At 43.1% G+C, this 15874-nt stretch overlaps 1 protein-coding gene across 1 annotated transcript; it reads left to right on the top strand.

Annotated features, from left to right (window-relative positions):
• The first annotated feature begins 1378 nt into the window (after window positions 1–1378).
• Window positions 1379–15131, top strand: LOC132566253 (alpha-1,6-mannosyl-glycoprotein 4-beta-N-acetylglucosaminyltransferase-like). Its single transcript, XM_060231090.1, has 3 exons — window positions 1379–1535; window positions 3666–3813; window positions 12117–15131. Exons 1-3 carry the CDS (start codon window positions 1437–1439, stop codon window positions 13259–13261), a joined length of 1392 nt encoding a protein of 463 aa, XP_060087073.1. The 5' UTR covers window positions 1379–1436; the 3' UTR covers window positions 13262–15131.
• Window positions 15132–15874: the final 743 nt, after the last annotated feature.

Raw genomic sequence — 15874 nt, 5'->3', positions numbered from 1 at the left:
TAAATCACTGGGAGGCAGAGGTTAGGAAAGGAAAGGTCTCCTGTGCAAGCACCAGTCATTTCCGACTCTGGGGTGATGTTGCTTTCACATTTTCATGGCAGACTTTTTAGGGGGTGGTTTGCCGTTGCCTTCCCCAGGCGTCTATACTTCCACCCCCCCCCCCCAAGCAAGCTGGGTACTCATTTTACTGACCTCGGAAGGATGGAAGGCTGAGTCAACCTCGAGCCGGCTACCTGAAAACCCGGCTTCTGCCGAGGATCAAACTCAGGTCGTGAGCAGAGCTTAGGACTGCAGTACTGCAGCTTTAACACGCTGTGCCATGGGGCTCTTAGAGGTTAGGACTGCAGTAAAATCTCACTGGGGAAAAACCACCATTGTTAATGCTCTTTTGAAGGCCATGGATATTTAGATATTCAAGTGGATGTTTTTTGCATAAAATCAGGGCTTTTTAATAGTAGTCCAGCAGAAACTCATTTGCATATTAGGCCACACCCCTTGGTGGCACCATTGTTTCACACAGGGCTTTTTTGTAGAAAAAGCCCAACAGGAACTCATTTGCCTGTTCAGCCACACCTCCTGATGCCAAGCCAGCCAGAATTGCGTTCTTGTGCATTCCTGCTCAAAAAAAGCCCTGCATAAAACATAATAGAACATTAATATATGACCAAATGGCTTCCCATCTGGTTCTACTATTATTGCTCAATGTAATTCCTTCTCCCTATTAAATTTGCCAACATAAGTTCACCAAATCAAGGGCATAAATCGTCTTCTATATCCTTCATATAAACTTTTTTTTTAGAATGAACTACTATTTATACCCATTACTTAGGCTGTTTAAAATTTTAATATATTATGTTCCTTACATATGTTTTTAGGATATGCATAACTCAGCTCCTTTCTCTTTGCTGTTTCTTTTATTATTTTCATGGAGTCAAATGCTCTGCACAAAAATTCAATCTAGGGCACAATTAAGTTTAAACAGATTTAACTCTTCATCAGATTGTGGCCTTTGTGTTTGGTTTGTATCATCTGTATATACTGCAGTTTAATTTGTACACTGAAAATGACAAAGATGATAATTAAAAAATAAGAGCCAGATATTCTTGGTAACCTTTCCATTTGATCAAGCCCTGAATATCTTCAGTCTATTAAATATGCAAATATCTATTCTGTTTGTTGACAGATTTTAATAGTTCTCTTATGATTCTAAATGCCTGATATGCATTGTTGGAGAGCAAAGTTGCTGTGGCAGTTGGATTTGTGATTAGGTTCCCAGGTTCATGAAGGATTTGCTAGTACAGTGAAGCCTTATTACTGTGTATTGGGATGGGACACTGAGGTATTTCTAATACATTTTTTTCCCTGCTGTTAGGGTGAAGACAGAGATCCTGTGAAGTTGCTAGCCTCCTGCAGGGAGGATTCCTTCCCAAAGTGTCATGCGATGCTTCCTGAGACGTTCACTTATAGCAGCCACATTTCTCCTTGTGTTTATGTTTATCACTCTGGCTATTTGGACTCCAAAGGACCTTGAGATGGTGAGCATCTCGTAAAGACTGGGCACACACGTACTGAAAATTAGGAGGGACATTGGTTGTGCTACTTCTTTTCTTATCCCTTTTTAAGTCTAGGACTGCCTTTAAGCTGTTTCCCAAATTATCTTCAAGAAACAGGTATTGCTGTAGAATTGCCTTAGTGCAAGGAAATAAGCTATTCCTTCCCACATTGTCATATTCTCCATTTTGAGGTCCAGAAATGGGACAAGATACTTTGAATCAGGGCCTTTTTTGTAGAAAAAGCCGAGCAGGAACTTATTTTCATATTAGGCAACACCCCCTGACATCACCATTGAGACATATGGCTTTTTTGTAGAAAAAGCCCAGCAGAAGCTCATTTGCATATTGGGCCATACCCGCTGTGCCAAGCCAGCCGGAACTGTGTTCTTGTGTGTTCCTGCTCAAAAAAAGCCCTGCTTTGAATGAAGCAACAACAACAGCAACAACAAAAGCCACTCTAGAGCCAGTTTGGTATAGTGGTTAAGTGTGTGGACTCTTATCTGGGAGAACTGGGTTTGATTCCGCACTCCTCCACTTGCACCTGGTGGAATGGCCTTGGATTAGCCATAGCTCTGGCAGAGGTTGTCCTTGAAAGCTGCTGTGAGAGCCCTCTCAGCCCCACCCATCTCACAGGGTGTCTGTTGTGGGGGGAGAAGATATAGGAGATTGTAAGCCGCTCTGAGTCTCTGATTCAGAGAGAAGGACAGGGTATAAATCTGCAATTCTTCTTCTAAACAAATGTAACTCCATTGACGGTACACATATAATAAATATTTGTCAATGCATTTCCCCTGAATAATACCCTCAAATCTGCTTTCTCAGGTAGGGCCAGCCTGATGGGGGCCACAATTCCCTTTTGTTGTCATTTGTCAGTGCATTTATGAGTTGCTGAAAATTTTTTGTTGTTGTTCAGTCACACAATCAAGTCCGACTCTTTGTGACCCCATGGACAAAGTCACACTAGGCCCTCCTGTCTTCCACCATCCTCCGAAGTCTGCTCAAATTCATGTTTGTTACATCAGTAACACTGTCCAGCCATCTTATCTTTTGCTGTCCCCTTCTTCTTTTGCCTTCTGTCTTTCCCAACATCAGGATCTTCTCCAGGGAGTTCTCCCTTCTCATTTGGTGGCCAAAGTATTTGAGCTTCAGCAGCTGACCTTCCAGGGAACAGTTTCTTACTTCTGTTTTTTTACTTTTTTACTTTTTTTTCCTTCTATTTTTTTACTTCTGTTCAAATATGTTATTATACAGACTGTCATTGTGCAGAGGCTGCATAATAGTATATATTCTTAAGTAATGATTTTGTATTAAGCAATAGTATATATTCTTAAGCAATGACTTTGTTTTAAGAATAGTATATATTCTTAAGCCAGTTTGGTATAGTGGTTAAGTGCACAGACTCTTATCTGGGAGAACCAGATTTGATTCCCCACTTCTTCACGTGCACCTGCTGATGTGACCTTGACTCAGTCACAAGTTCTTGCAGAGCTGTTCTGCTTAAGAGCAGTTTCTGTTAGAGCACTCTCAGCTCCACCTACCTCACAGGGTGTCTGTTGTGGGGAGGGGAAGGGAACGGAGATTGTAAGCTGCTCTGAGACGCTTTCAGGTAGTGGATGGGATATAAATCCAATTTCCTCCTTCTTTCTTCCTTCTTCTCCCCCTTCCCACATTACTGACAAGAGAAACTGTTTAAAAGTGAAGGAGAAAGGGAATGACAAAGACATTGGGTTTGAAACATCTTGGCTCTTATTTTTTTACTAATGAGAGAGTAAAGATTTTACTAATCTTGGCTTGCTAATTGTCTTGCTATTTGAGAATAGTTGGATTTATACCCCACTCTTCACTTGAAGTCTCAGAGTGGCTTACAGTCTCCTTCCCTTCCTCTTCCACCCAACAGATACCCTGTGAGGTTAGGTGATGCTGAGAGAGCTCTGAGAGGACTGCTCCACATACTGGCTGCATGTGGAGAAATGGGAACTCAAGCCTGGTTCTCCAGATTAGAGTCCATTGCTCTTAACCACTACACCAAACTGGCTCACTGTGTTGGGCTACAGATTCTATGGAATGTGGGGAAAGTTTCTAAACATTCCTGTTTGTGCTGTGGGTCCACAGGAGGAAGCACAGCATTGGGCCGAGGATATTGGGCTACAACAACTTCAAGCTGACTGGAACCTGCATAGCCTTCGAAATCTAACCAATGCCACCAACGTCTTGAGTATCTCTTATCATTATTTTGCTGGCATTCCCCCTTTCAAGAAAAGTGAGTACCACATACCTCCAACAGAATCAAAACATTGACAGAAATGCGCAGCAAGTTACTTAGAAATGCAGTTTGCATTTCAAGACATCTATTTTATTTATTAAATGCTATCCTGCCCTTCCACAAAGGAGTTCAGGTTATATGAACACAAAGTTTATCCTCACAGCACGCCACTGAGGTACATTTGGCTGAGGGTTCATGACTGGCCTGAGGTCACTCTGTGAGCTTTGTGATTGTGCATAGTTTTTATTTATTGATTGGTTTATTGATTTATTTTGATATTTATACTCCATTTTACTCTCCAGTAGGGACTTAAAAATTGTTTACAACAGCCTTCTCTCCTCTTTCATTTTATCTTTTTAACAACCATCCGGTGAGGTAGACAAGGCTGAGAGTGTGTGACTGACCTCAGGTCACCCAGCAAGTTTCCAAGGGAGAGTGAGGATTTGAACCTAGGTATCCCAAACACCATTCTGGTACTCCAACCACCTCACCTTGCTAGTTCAAGATCTTCCTATTCTAAATCCAGCAACACTGGGTGCTTTCACATACACTAAATCAGGGGTGGCCAATGGTAGCTCTCCAGATGTTTTTGCCTACAGCTCCCATCAGCCCCAGCCATTGGCCATGCTGGCTGGGGCTGATGGGAGTTGTAGGCAAAAAAACATCTGAAGAGCTACCGTTGGCCACCCCTGCACTAAATAATCAATTTTAGTGTAATTTGCTATTAGATTTTACTGTGTGAAATGGAAAAATCCACTTGCAAAGCCACTGTGCGAAGGCACCCACTATAATACCATATTGGCTCTTTGCGGGAAAGTCCAAGTGCACAAAGGACAGTGGAACAGAATGACTTTCTGTTAGGATCTTATTCTTTGCTCATCACACAGCTGCAATCTGGGGTGAGAGTAACTTTAATTTTTTATTGGTCCTGTCTCTTGGGAGACCTCCAAACAGTTGGAAGGTATCACTTGGGCCACTTTCTTAGCTTAGTTTACTTTCAGTTCTGGTTGCGGAGAGATCACTCTGCAGGAGAGCTGTGCTTCTTTCTTTTCTACAACACAAGAAAAACTTTTGTGACTGTGATCCAGGAGTAGGATTTCCTTTTCACTGCTGGTTTTACACTGCCATCCAGTGGGAGGATATGGCAAAAAGCATATATTATATGTGTTTCTCATGGCTTTATCCTCTGTTGCACCCAATGAATAAGAAATGAATGAACAGGGCTGCTGCTGCTCCACTTTTCATCCATTTTTTTCTTCCTGTAGCTGCAAAACCAGCTGCTGCTTTGCCAGCCAACTGATACTCTTGTTCATCCTCCTCCCTACCTGGTGTAGCAAGCTGGTTTCTGATTTCAACAAACAGCAGGTGTGGGTGGAGGGTGTGGGAAGGAACTAGCAGAACAGGGCATGAGTCACAGCGGCTGTATCCTCTCCTATTGCCTCAGAATATTAAAGACAAGTAGGATCTCTCTTTGAGTTATGATCTAGTAGCTACGTTCCGGAACATACAGCAACACCACCATGCTGTAGAAACATGCTGGTTGCTACCCTTAATTCATAATATCATAGAATCATAGAGTTGGAAGGGACCTCCAGGGTCATCGAGTCCAACCCCCTGCACAATGCAAGACATTCACAAATATGTCCCCCCACTCCTTGCCCAGAATATGGCCCAACCCCCCCCCCCCCTCTGGGACTGCTGGCCAAACTAGCCTGGAGAAAATTGCTTCCTGACCCTGGGTGTGTAAGAAAGGGCCGTGAACCATATAGTTTCTGAAACCCTCCAGAGAGGGAGAGCCCACCATCTCCAAGGAAGCCTGTTCCATTGAGGAACTGCTCTAACAGCCAGGAAGTTCTTCCTAATGTTCAGCTGAAAACTCTTTTAATTTCAACCTGCTGGTTCTGGTCCAACCTTCTGGGGCAACAGAAAACAACTCCGCACGACGCACTGTCTTCTGTATGACAGGCCTTCAAGTAGATCCACGTGGGTAGCCCTGTGAGTCTGAAGCATCTATAAGTTATCTTCCATTTCTGTGTATCTGAGGAAGTATGTGTGTGCACAAAAGCTCATACCTTGAATAAAACTTTAAAGATCTAAAATGTGCTACTAGACTCTTATGTTGTTCTAGCCTTTCAAGTACTTGAAGATGGTTATCATATCATCTTTCAGTCATCTCCTCTCCAGGCTAAACATACCAAGCTCCTTCAACCTTTCCCATAGGACTCGGTCTCCAGACCACTCACCATCTTCGTTGCCCTCCTCTGGACACGTTCCAGCCAGTGTTTCCTCTAAGCTGAGTTAGTGTTAGCTAGCTCATAGTTTTTTAGCCTCCAGTTCACACATTTTTGCCTTGACTCAGGAAAAATGGCCCCAGAGCAAACTAATTTATGCAGTAACTCACAACTTTAATGCCAGTAGCTCACAAAGTAGAATTTTTGTTCACAAGATTCCACAGCTTAGAGGGAACATTGGTTCCAGCTTGTCTATATGGATCCTCCTTAAACTGTGGAATCCAAAAGTAAACAAATGAGGTCAAACTAGAGCAAAGTAATACCATCACTTTGCATGATCTGGACACTTTTACTTCTGTTGATACAGCCCAAAATCGCATTTTAGCTATGCATCATACCACTGACTCATGTTCAGTGTATGGTCTACAAAGACCCCTAGATCCTTTTAGTACATACTATTGCCAAGATAAGTCTCCCCCATCCTACAACCATGCATTTGATTTTTCCTACTTAAATGCAAAATGTTACATTTATCCCTGTTAAAATTCATTTTATATGTTTTAGCCCAGTTTTCCAGTCTGTCAAGATCATCCTGAATCCAGACTCCACCATATTTGCTGCCCCTCCCAATTTAGTATCATCAGCAAATTTAATAAGCATTCCCTTATTCCATCTAAATCAATAATAAAGATGTTGAACAAAACAAGCCACAGGACAAATCCCTGAGGCACCACACTTGTCACTCATCTCCAAGAGGATGAGGAACCATTCACAAGCTCGCTTTGGGTGTGATTTGTCAGCCAGTCACAGATCTACCTAACACTAATAGGATCTAAACCACATTTACCAACTTATCAACAAGAATATTATGTGGAACCTTATCAAAAGCCTTATGGAAATCAAGATAAACTGTGTCTACAGCATTCCCCTGATCCAGCAAGGTAGTAACTTTCTTGAAAAAAAGAGATAAGGTTAGTTTGACATGACTTGTTCTTGAGAAACCCATGCTGGCTCTTAGTGATCACAGCCATCATTTATAAATGCTTAAGGACTATTTGTTCTAAAACTTTTCCAGGTATAGATGTCAAACTGGCAGGTTGGTAGTTACCCAAATCCTCATTTTTTCCCTTCCTGAGGACAGGAACAGCATTTGTCTGCCTCCAGTCTTCTGGCACTTCACCTGTTCTCCAAGAATTCTCAAAAATAATGGACAGAGGCTCAGAAATTCACAGCAAATGAAAAGTATTGTAGGCTGCCCTGTCAGTTTGGACCTCTCCAGGCCTCATTGTACCTTCATTTGAGGACAGCATGTCCTGTATTTGTAGTTTGCTTTTGAGCCAGGAGCAGAGTCCAGATGGATACAACTTAAGTGAAATTCAGGAGGATCCTTAAGAAAGCTAAGGAGCATGGATTCCAAGCTAGTGGAGTTTTTTCTTCGCTACAAATCAGACAATATAGGCCTTCCTATGGAGAGACAGGCTGGAGAGACAGGCACAAATCAGAAGTCTCAATGTGTGGACGAGACAATGGTGTAGGGAGGAAGGGTTTAAGTTTGTTAGGCACTGGGATGCTTTCTGAAACAAACGGGAGCTGTTCAAAAGAGACGGTCTCCACGTGTCGCCAGATGGAACCAAACTGCTGGCGCTTAAAATCAAAAAGGTAGCAGAGCAGTTTTTAAACTAAATCTTGGGGGAAAGCTGACAGGAGATGAAATGTCTCTGGTTCAGGAGGACTCATCTCAAAGAGATGAAGGATTAACTGTTACTTTTCTACCTGGTAATGGATCAGAGTTGTCCATTGAGATGGTGACAAACAGTATGGACTGCCTGCCGAAGTCTTGAGGCAGCAGGAGGAAGGTTGCAGGCCAAACTTGACTGGGAAATTATAGATGTTTGTATACAAATGCTAGAAGTGTTTGAAGTAAAATTGGTGAGTTGGGATGTTTAGTGTTGGGGGAAAACATAGACATTGTGGGAATTTCAGAAACTTTGTGGAATGAGGAGAATCAGTGGGACACGGTGATTCCTGGATATAAGTTATATTGGAAGGATAGGGAGGGAAGGGTTGGAGTGGGGTGGCTCTGTATGTCAGAGAGAGTATACAGTCCAGTAAGACTGAGGTCAAAGAATTTGATTCCCTTCTAGAAATGCTTCGGGTCAAAATAGAGGGCCCAAAAGGAAATTTAACTATGGGAGTTTATCGCCCAAAAAATCAAAAGATAGAGGACGATTATAATATGATGGAAGGATTAAAGATAGTGGCTAAACATAAAAACTGTGTCGTAATAGGTGATTTTAACTACCCGCAGATTGATTGGGTCAATATGTGTTCTGGTCGAGAGAAAGCGATTGAGTTTCTTGATGCTCTCAATGACTGTGCTATTTAGCAGATGGTCTCAGAACCTACCAGGGGTGGGGCAATCCTGAATTTGGTCCTAAGTAATGCCCAAGACTTGGTGAGAGATGTAAAAGTGATCGCACCGCTTGGGAGCAGTGACCATAATGTTATTGATTTCACCGTTTGTATAAGTAGGGAGTTGCCCCAAAAGACTGGCACAACCACGTTTAACTTTAAAAGGGGTAAATTCTCTGAGATGAGGAGGCATGTGAAGAGGAAACTGAAAGGAAAGGTAAATACGGTCAAAACCCTTGGGGAACCTTCGAGGCTATTTAAAACTACAATCCTAGAAGCTCAGATAAAATATAAACCACAAGTTAGGAAAGGCACAAACAGGTATAAGAAAAGGCCTGCATGGTTAACAAACAAAGTAATGGAAGCTGTAAAAGGTAAGAAGGACTCCTGTAAGCGGTGGAAAACCAGTCCGAGTGAGATTAATAAAAGGGAACACAGGCAGTGGCAAATCAAATGCAAGACTGTGATCAGGCAAGCAAAAAGGGACTATGAGGAGCATATTGCAAAAAACATAAAGACCAACAATAAAAATTTCTTCAAATATATTAGAAGCAGGAAAACAGCCAGGGAAGCAGTGGGGCCCTTGGATGACCAAGGGGTAAAAGGATTACTGAAGGAGGATAGGGAAATGGCTGAGAAGCTAAATGCATTTTTTGCCTCAGTCTTCACTGTGGAAGACAAGAAGCATTTGCCTGCTCCAGAACCATTAATTTTGGAAGGGGTGTTAAAAGACCTGAGTCAGATTGAGGTGACAAGAGAGGAGGTCCTACAATTGATTGACGAATTAAAAACTAATAAGTCACCAGGTCCAGATGGCATACATCCAAGAGTTCTGAAAGAACTCAAAATTGAACTTGTGACTCTCCTGAAAAAAATATGTAATCTTTCATTGAAATCTGCCTCCATTCCTGAGGACTGGAAGGTAGCAAATGTCACCCCCATCTTTAAAAAGGGTTCCAGACAAGATCCAGGAAATTAAAGGCCAGTCAGTCCGACTTCAATACAGGGAAAGTTGGTAGAAACTATTATCAAGGACAGAATGAGTAGGCACACTGATGAGCACAAGTTATTGAGGAAGACTCAGCATGGGTTCTGTAAGAGAAGATCTTGCCTCACTAACCTGTTACAGTTCTTTGAGGGGGTGAACAAGCATGTGGACAAAGGGGACCCAATAGATGTTGTTTACCTTGACTTCCAGAAAGCTTTTGATAAAGTTCCTCATCAAAGGCTCCTTAGTAAGCTCGAGAGTCACGGAGTAAAAGGACAGGTCCTCTTGTGGATCAGAAACTGGCTAATTAATAGGAAGCAGGGAGTGAGTATAAATGGACAGTCTTCGCAGTGGAAGACGATAAGCAGTAGGGTGCCGCAGGGCTCTGGGACTCATGCTCTTTAACTTGATCATTAATGATCTGGAGTTGGGAGTAAGCAGTGAAGTGGCCAAGTTTGCAGATGACACTAAATTGTTCAGGGTTGTGAGACCCAGAAAGGATTGTGAGGAACTCCAAAGGCTGTTGAGGCTGGGTGAATGGACGTCAAGGTGGCAGATGAGGTTCAATGTGGCCAAGTGCAAAGTAATGCACATTGGGGCCAAGAATCCCAGCTACAAATACAAGTTGATGGGTTGTGAACTGGCAGAGACTGACCAAGAGAGAGATCTTGGGGTCATGGTAGATAACTCACTGAAAATGTCAAGGCAGTGTGCGATTGCAATAAAAAAGGTCAACACCATACTGGGAATTATTAGGAAGGGAATTGAAAACAAATCAGCCAGTATCATAATGCCCCTGTATAAATCGATGGTGCGGTCTCATTTGGAGTACTGTTTGCAGTTCTGGTCGCCACACCTCAAAAAGGATATTATAGCATTGGAGAAAGTCCAGAAAAGGGCAACTAGAATGATTAAAGGGCTGGAACACTTTCCCTATGAAGAAAGGTTGAAACGCTTGGGAATCTTTAGCTTGGAGAAACGTCGACTGCGGGCTGACATGATAAAGGTTTACAGGATAATGCATGGGATGGAGAAAGTTGAGAAAGAAGTACTTTTCTGCCTTTCTCACAATACAAAAACTCGTGGGCATTCAATGAAATTGATGAGCTGTCAGGATAAAAGGAAGTACTTCACCCAAAGGGTGATTAACATGTGGAATTCACTGCCACAGGAGGTGATGGCAGCTACAAGAATTGCCAGTTTCAAGGGGGGACTGGATAAAAATATGGAGCAGAGGTCCATCAGTGGCTATTAGCCACAGTGTGTGTGTGTGTGTATATATTGGCCACTGTGTGATACAGAGTGTTGGACTGGATGGGCCATTGTCCTGATCCAACATGGCTACTCTTATGTTCCTAGGTGTTAATTTCAGAGCTGGGTGTAAGAAGAAGCAACACTGCTGGATTAGACCAGTGGGCCATCTGGTCCAGTATCCTGTCTTACACAGTGGCCAACTAATTACTCTAGAGGTCAACAACAGGACATAGAGACCAAGGCCTTCTCCTAAAGCTACCTCCTGGCACTGGTATTCAGAGGCTTACTGCCTTTGAATATGGAAGTTCTCTTTAGTCATCATGGTTTGTACCCAGTGATAGATTAGTCTTCCATGACTATTCCCTTTTAAACCATCTCTGCCTGTGGCCATCACTACATCCTCTGGTGGTGAATTCCACATTTTAATCATTCATTGTGTGGATAAGAACAGGAGTCCAATAGCAACTTCAATATAAATAAAATTTGTGGCAGGGTATGAGCTTTTCTGAGTCACTGATCACTTCTTAAGAAGTTATCTGGAGAAACGAGCAGTGACTCATGAAAGCTCATAAGTTTTTATGGTTCACATAAGCTCACAAGTTTTGTTAGTCTTTAAGGTACTACTGGACTCTTGTTCTTTTCTGCTGCTACAAACAGATTAATACGGCTACCCATCTTGCTGTGTAGATAAGTATTTCCTTTTGTTTGTCCTGAGACTACTGCCCTTCAACTTCTTTGGATGCTCTCAAGTTCTACTATTTTGAGAGGGGGAGAAAACTCTTCTCTCTGTCCACCCTGTGCATAATTTTATAAACCTTTATCATATCCTCCCACTTAGCCATCTCCTTTCTAACCTGAAAAGTCCCAGACTCTTCAGTCTTTCCTCATAATAAGGTGCTCAAGCCCCTTAATCATCTTGGTTGCCCTCTTCTGTGTCTTAGACCTACCTTACTGTGAAATGTTTTTTTAAATTAGACAATATTCATTGGATATATGAAGTGTTCATAAGAAGAACCCTGTTACACCATACTAAAACCCCATCATCCTGTTTCCCATACAGGCTAACCAAATAATTCTGGGAAGCTTTCAAGCAAAGCATAAGAGTAAGATTGATTTCACACTAGGGCCTGTTCTGGGCAGAGAGCCCTTTTGCCCCCCGGGCTTCTCTCCATTTTTGCATAAACTGCCATGGAGCTGCTAGTTAGCATGCTGCTTTTCTGCAGCAAGTAGAAACTGCTTGTCAGAGGATTTCGCTTGCTGCAGAATAGCGGCGCACCAACTCACAGCTCTGGGGCAACTTGTGCAAAAATGGAGAGAAGCCTATATTTGGCATTGATTAGAAGTGATATGCCTGATGCTGTAATTGCTAAAATGTCTTGGATTAACACAGTATATCTTTTGGCTCCATGTTTCAGAGTTTCTGACTGTGGGACTGTGTTCTGTAAAACGGAAGAAAGGGAACTACCTCCTGGAGACACTGAGGTCCATCTTTGAACAGTCAACACGTGAAGAGCTGAATGAGATGGTGGTAGTGGTGCATCTAGCTGATCCAGACCAGGAGTGGAATGCTCAGGTTGTGGCGAATATTGCCAAGGGATTTCCTCATGAAATCTTGCTGGGCCATCTACTAGTTATACATGCCCCTCATGAATATTATCCTTCCCTAGAAGGCTTAAAACAGAACTTTAATGATGCTAAAGATCGTGTGAAATTCAGATCAAAGCAGAATGTAGACTATGCCTACCTTATGAACTTTGCGGCCAACCTCTCCACCTATTACCTTATGATCGAGGATGATGTCCGGTGTGCCAAAAACTTCTTCTCATTGATCAGAAGGGTGCTGGAATCTCAGAAGAGGTCTTACTGGGTCACCTTGGAATTCTCCAAGCTTGGCTACATCGGCAAGCTCTACCACTCCAGTGACCTTCCCCAGCTTTCTCGGTTTCTCTTACTCTTTTACCAAGAAATGCCATGTGACTGGCTTCTTGGACACTTTCGACTTCTTCTTACCCAGAAGGAGGTGATTCGTTTCAAGCCATCCCTTTTCCAGCACATTGGCCTCTACTCCTCCTTCCAAGGCACAGCAAACAAACTGAAAGATGAAGATTTTGAAGAGAATCCTAATATGTTTCCTGACAATCCCCCTGCAGACATGATAACAGATATTGCCAGTTTTGAGAATTACTTACCCTATAAGGCCTATACCAACTCAGAGGAGTACTTCTGGGGCAAGGCCCCCTCAGCTGGAAACTCATTCACCATTGTGTTCAAGCAGCCTGCATGTATATTGCACATACAGATCCAAACAGGGTCTGAAAAGCACCATGAAGACTATCTCCGGTCAGGGCTTGTTGAGTTGGGCACTCAGAAGAAAACTGATGGTAAAGGTTGTAACATGTACACCTCTATTGGACTGTTTGAGAAGGGAAACTTTGACAGACAGGGCCTGGAGAACATAGCAGCCTCTGCCCCAGAGTGCATACGCATTGTGGTAACTCGAGATCAGACTGAATGGCTGGTCATACGCAGCATAAGGATCTGGACAAAGCCCAGTCCCTAAATGAATGCTGTGTTGGGTCAGGAACTTCTGCAGACTTTGCTTTTGGGTAAAGACCTGTCTAGGTACAATAATCCATTGTGGGAGGAGCAACAAGAGATTCTGCAGTCTTGTCACAATGAGTGGCTATGAAACATACAAGGCAATTTTTTTTTATCTATATGTGATCCAAAGAGCCAGTTTGGTGTAGTGGTTAAGTGCACGGACTCTTATCTGGGAGAACTGGGTTTGATTCCCCACTCCTCCACTTGCACCTGCTGCAATGGCCTTGGGTCAGCCATAGCTTTGGCATAGGTAGTCCTTGAAAGGGCAGCTGCTGTGAGAGCCCTCTCCAGCCCCACCCACCTCACAGGGTGTCTGTTGTGGGAGAGGAAGGTAAAGGAGATTGTGAGCCGCTCTGAGACTCTTTGGAGTGGAGGGCGGGATATAAATCCAATATCATCATCATCAAAGCATTGGATTCTCCCAACCCAGTTCTCCAACAATTTTGGCAACTTGTGGTGCCTTGAGTTGTTCCACTCAGGGAAGAGGCCTGACTGAAGTCCTTCATGTTCATCTTTGTTTTCATGCTCCCTTTTTTAGAACCATATGGGGCTGGAAAATAATGGTTCAACTAGGAAACTGGAACAGTGTAGCAGGCAGAGCCTGTACCTCCATCTTCCAGGACTCTTCTGGGCTCTGTACCATTCATATCAAGTAGTCCTAGAAGCAAGAACTATTTCATGTTTTGGAGGGGGCCAGGCAGAGAGTATCCAAAGCCCCCCTCTTCTCCTCTGAGCACAACCAGGACTCCCACTCATGCCTTCCTTTCAGCAACCCACATCTCCGCCTTCCTTTGTTTTTTTCCTTCCCCCACCTGTTTGTGAGCCTTCCTACTAACCATATGTCCTTTCCCCAGTAGTGCTGGGTGGTGAATTAAGAGAGGAACACCACCACTTTGCCTGCTAGGAGTGCCACCATTGACACCAGCAGGTCTGTTCCTGGCAGCATGTGGTTGGAGAGGCTCTGTCTCTGGGCCCTGACAGCTGCCCTGCATTATATTGAGGCTGGCCCTGCCTAGAAGGGAGTAGAGCAACTACTTTTCTGAATTATGATGTAGGCAAGACATGATCCCTTAAACCCCCTGGCCCTAGCAATTGGGATTGTGTCCACCACCATTATGTTTTTCAGCTGCTATCATCTGAAGGGCAGGATAATGACCCTACAGGAGCAAAAGGAAAGACGTAACAGCACTGACTGAAATCTCTAGATGCATTTTTATGTAACTCCTCTCTCTAGCTTCCAATAAACCCACTGTCATTTATTTGTACTTTGAGTCTAACTATCGGACTGACAATGTATGGGTTTTTATCTTGAGGAAATGTAACCAGAGCACGCATCAATGAATCTTTCTTACTTTGATGTGTAAGTTAAATTATGAATACTCAAATAAATCAGACACTGGTGAATGTAATTAGAATCATATATGGTATCTTCAGCAGTTGCCAGATGATCTTCAGGTACACACCAGCTCATGAAACAAACATAGGTTAAGTAGTTCTAGTGGAGAAGGGGCCAGAAAATAAGCACCTGGAACAGAAGCTTATTTCCTAGCCAGGTACACAGCAAGGTAGTCTTGAGGAATGCAGTGTCCCTCCAAGATAGCATCATCTTACAGCAGACTCAGCCAGAAAAGCCAATTCAATCTCTAGTATTTGTTTAGCTGTTCCAATTCCTGATAATAGCATCTGTACAAATGAGAGGTCAGATGTAGTCTTAAGACAAGGTTTCTCCCCACAAGGGCTTCATAATTCTTAAGAATAGGGTCTGCATCCTCCCCTATTATAAACCAGTGTTGTTTACAAGTGGAATAAACTTCTGTGAAATGAATAAACCATTTGGGATGTTTATTGTGTACACAAATATTGACATTCTTCTTTTAAAAAATTAATTACACATAATCTTTAAAAAGGGTTCCAGAGGAGATCCGGGAAATTACAGGCCAGTCAGTCTGACTTCAATACCGGGAAAGTTGGTAGAAACCATTATCAAGGACAGAATGAGTAGGCACATTGATGAACACGAGTTATTGAGGAAGACTCAGCATGGGTTCTGTAAGGGAAGATCTTGCCTCACTAACCTGTTACATTTCTTTGAGGGGGTGAACAAACATGTGGACAAAGGAGACCCGATAGATGTTGTTTACCTTGACTTCCAGAAAGCTTTTGATAAAGTTCCTCATCAAAGGCTCCTTAGAAAGCTCGAGAGTCACGGAGTAAAAGGACAGGTCCTCTTGGGGATCAGAAACTGGCTGAGTAATAGGAAGCAGAGAGTGAGTATAAATGGGCAGTCTTCGCAGTGGAGGACGGTAAGCAGTGGGGTGCCGCAGGGCTCGGTACTGGGTCCCATGCTCTTTAACTTGTTCATAAATGATTTAGAGTTGGGAGTGAGCAGTGAAGTGGCCAAGTTTGCGGATGACACTAAATTGTTCAGGGTAGTGAGAACCAGAGAGGATTGTGAGGAACTCCAAAGAGATCTGTTGAGGCTGGGTGAGTGGGCATCAACGTGGCAGATGCGGTTCAATGTGGCCAAGTGCAAAGTAATGCACATTGGGGCCAAGAATCCCAGCTACAAATA

Source organism: Heteronotia binoei, chromosome 2 (assembly GCF_032191835.1).
Source record: "Heteronotia binoei isolate CCM8104 ecotype False Entrance Well chromosome 2, APGP_CSIRO_Hbin_v1, whole genome shotgun sequence".
Lineage (NCBI taxonomy): Eukaryota > Metazoa > Chordata > Lepidosauria > Squamata > Gekkonidae > Heteronotia > Heteronotia binoei.
The sequence above is the reverse complement of the archived record's forward strand: the minus strand, read 5'-3'. Positions and strand labels throughout refer to the sequence as shown.